This window comes from Phoca vitulina, unplaced genomic scaffold (genome assembly GCF_004348235.1).
Source record: "Phoca vitulina isolate PV1807 unplaced genomic scaffold, GSC_HSeal_1.0 scaffold42, whole genome shotgun sequence".
NCBI lineage: Eukaryota > Metazoa > Chordata > Mammalia > Carnivora > Phocidae > Phoca > Phoca vitulina.
This window is the reverse complement of record NW_022589745.1, coordinates 613370-614767: the sequence shown is the minus strand read 5'-3', so window position 1 is coordinate 614767 and position 1398 is coordinate 613370. Positions and strand designations below refer to the sequence as shown.

General features: G+C 72.7%; 1 protein-coding gene across 1 annotated transcript in view; it reads right to left on the bottom strand.

Annotated features, from left to right (window-relative positions):
* Positions 1 to 231, bottom strand: part of SNTG2 (syntrophin gamma 2) — a 205674-nt gene extending 205443 nt beyond the window's left edge. Inside the window, exon 1 of the mRNA XM_032430054.1 lies at positions 160 to 231. Within this exon, the coding sequence (XP_032285945.1) occupies positions 160 to 231 (72 nt within the window). The remainder of the gene's footprint in view (positions 1 to 159) is intronic.
* Positions 232 to 1398: the final 1167 nt, after the last annotated feature.

The following is a 1398-nucleotide window of genomic DNA, read 5'->3' as shown; positions in this document are numbered from 1 at the left end:
CGGCGGAGGGGGCGCGCAGAGGGGAAGGGGCGTGAGGGGCGGAGGGGCGAGCTGGGGGGAAAGGGTGAGGGAAGCGGTGGCCGACGCGCTGAGGGGAGGAGGCGAGGAGAGGGCGACGGGGCCCGGGGAGAGGAGGGCGCACGGAGGGGCCGCACTCACCCGCGCGGGCTCCAGCAGGCGGCCGGGGCGCCCGCTGGGGGCGGCGGGGGGCGGCGGAGCCTCAGCGCTCATGGCCGCCCAGCGGCGGGGCCCGCGCTCCGGGCCGGGCGAGCTCAGCGCCGGCGCCCCGCGCGAGCACCCAGGGGCCCCGCCGGCTCCAGGTCGGCGCCCCGCTCGGGCTCGGGCTCGGGTTCCGGCTCGGCGGGCAGTGGGAGGGGCGCTCCGCCCCGCGCCCGCGAGCACCGCCCACGCTGACCCGCCCCGGGAGGAGGGGCGCGCTGCGCTCTAGTGGGTGGGGGCGCGCGCACCGGTCCGGGCACGGGCGCCGGGAGCTCCCACGGCGGGGACGGACACACGGGTTCGCTGGGGTTCGCTCACACGGGCAGGGGGGCGAGCGCACCGGCCAGGTGGGGGGCACGGGGCGCTCCCAGGGCGGGGGCCGGGGTGCTGATCGCAACCACGGCAGGGGAAGGAGCTTAGGGGCGGAGGGCTCGGGGAGCGCACCAACGTGAAGTGGGGGCCCGAGCGCAGAGGCCGGCGGAGGCAGGCGGCTCTCCGGCCGGGCGGGCGGGAGCGCTCGGATGCGTGGCTCTCTCGGGCACGAGTAGAGCGCCCCACCCCGGGCTGGGCGCCCCCTCCGCATCCTTTCCCCTGGCTGTCTGATTGGAGGGCTCCGCTCGGCCCTCCCCGCCTTTGCACGGACCCAGTCCCTCTGCCTTTCGGGTCCTTGGAGACCGACACGGCCCCCCGCCCCGTCGCGGGTCACACCGCAGCTGACGCGGGACCCTGGGGACTGCCCGGCAAAGGAAAGCAAGCACAAGCCTCTTTTTTTTTTTTTCCCGCGCACTCGCCCCAAAGCGTGGTGGCTCCGGCTCTGGCGCCCCAACCTTCGGGGACCCACCAATCCTAGGTCAGCCCCGAGCCCCCACCTGACCTCCACGCCCTGCGGCAGACCGAGTCAGGAGTCGGGCACCAGCCCCCCACCCCCAGGCTAGCGCGGAAATGGCCCTCTGGATGGGAATCCGGCGGTGTAGACTCGGACCATCCTAATTTAAATGTAAATGTAAGTTAGTTTGTGATGAATTTCAGGAAAACACACACACACACACACACACACACACACACGGCTACCAACCTAAAAAGAAGTAGGCATGTGCCTTCCTCCTTCTCTAAACCCCGCGTTCCCCAGCCTCACCGCACTGCTGGGCATGAGCTTGCGCACGTCGGGCTCCACCACGG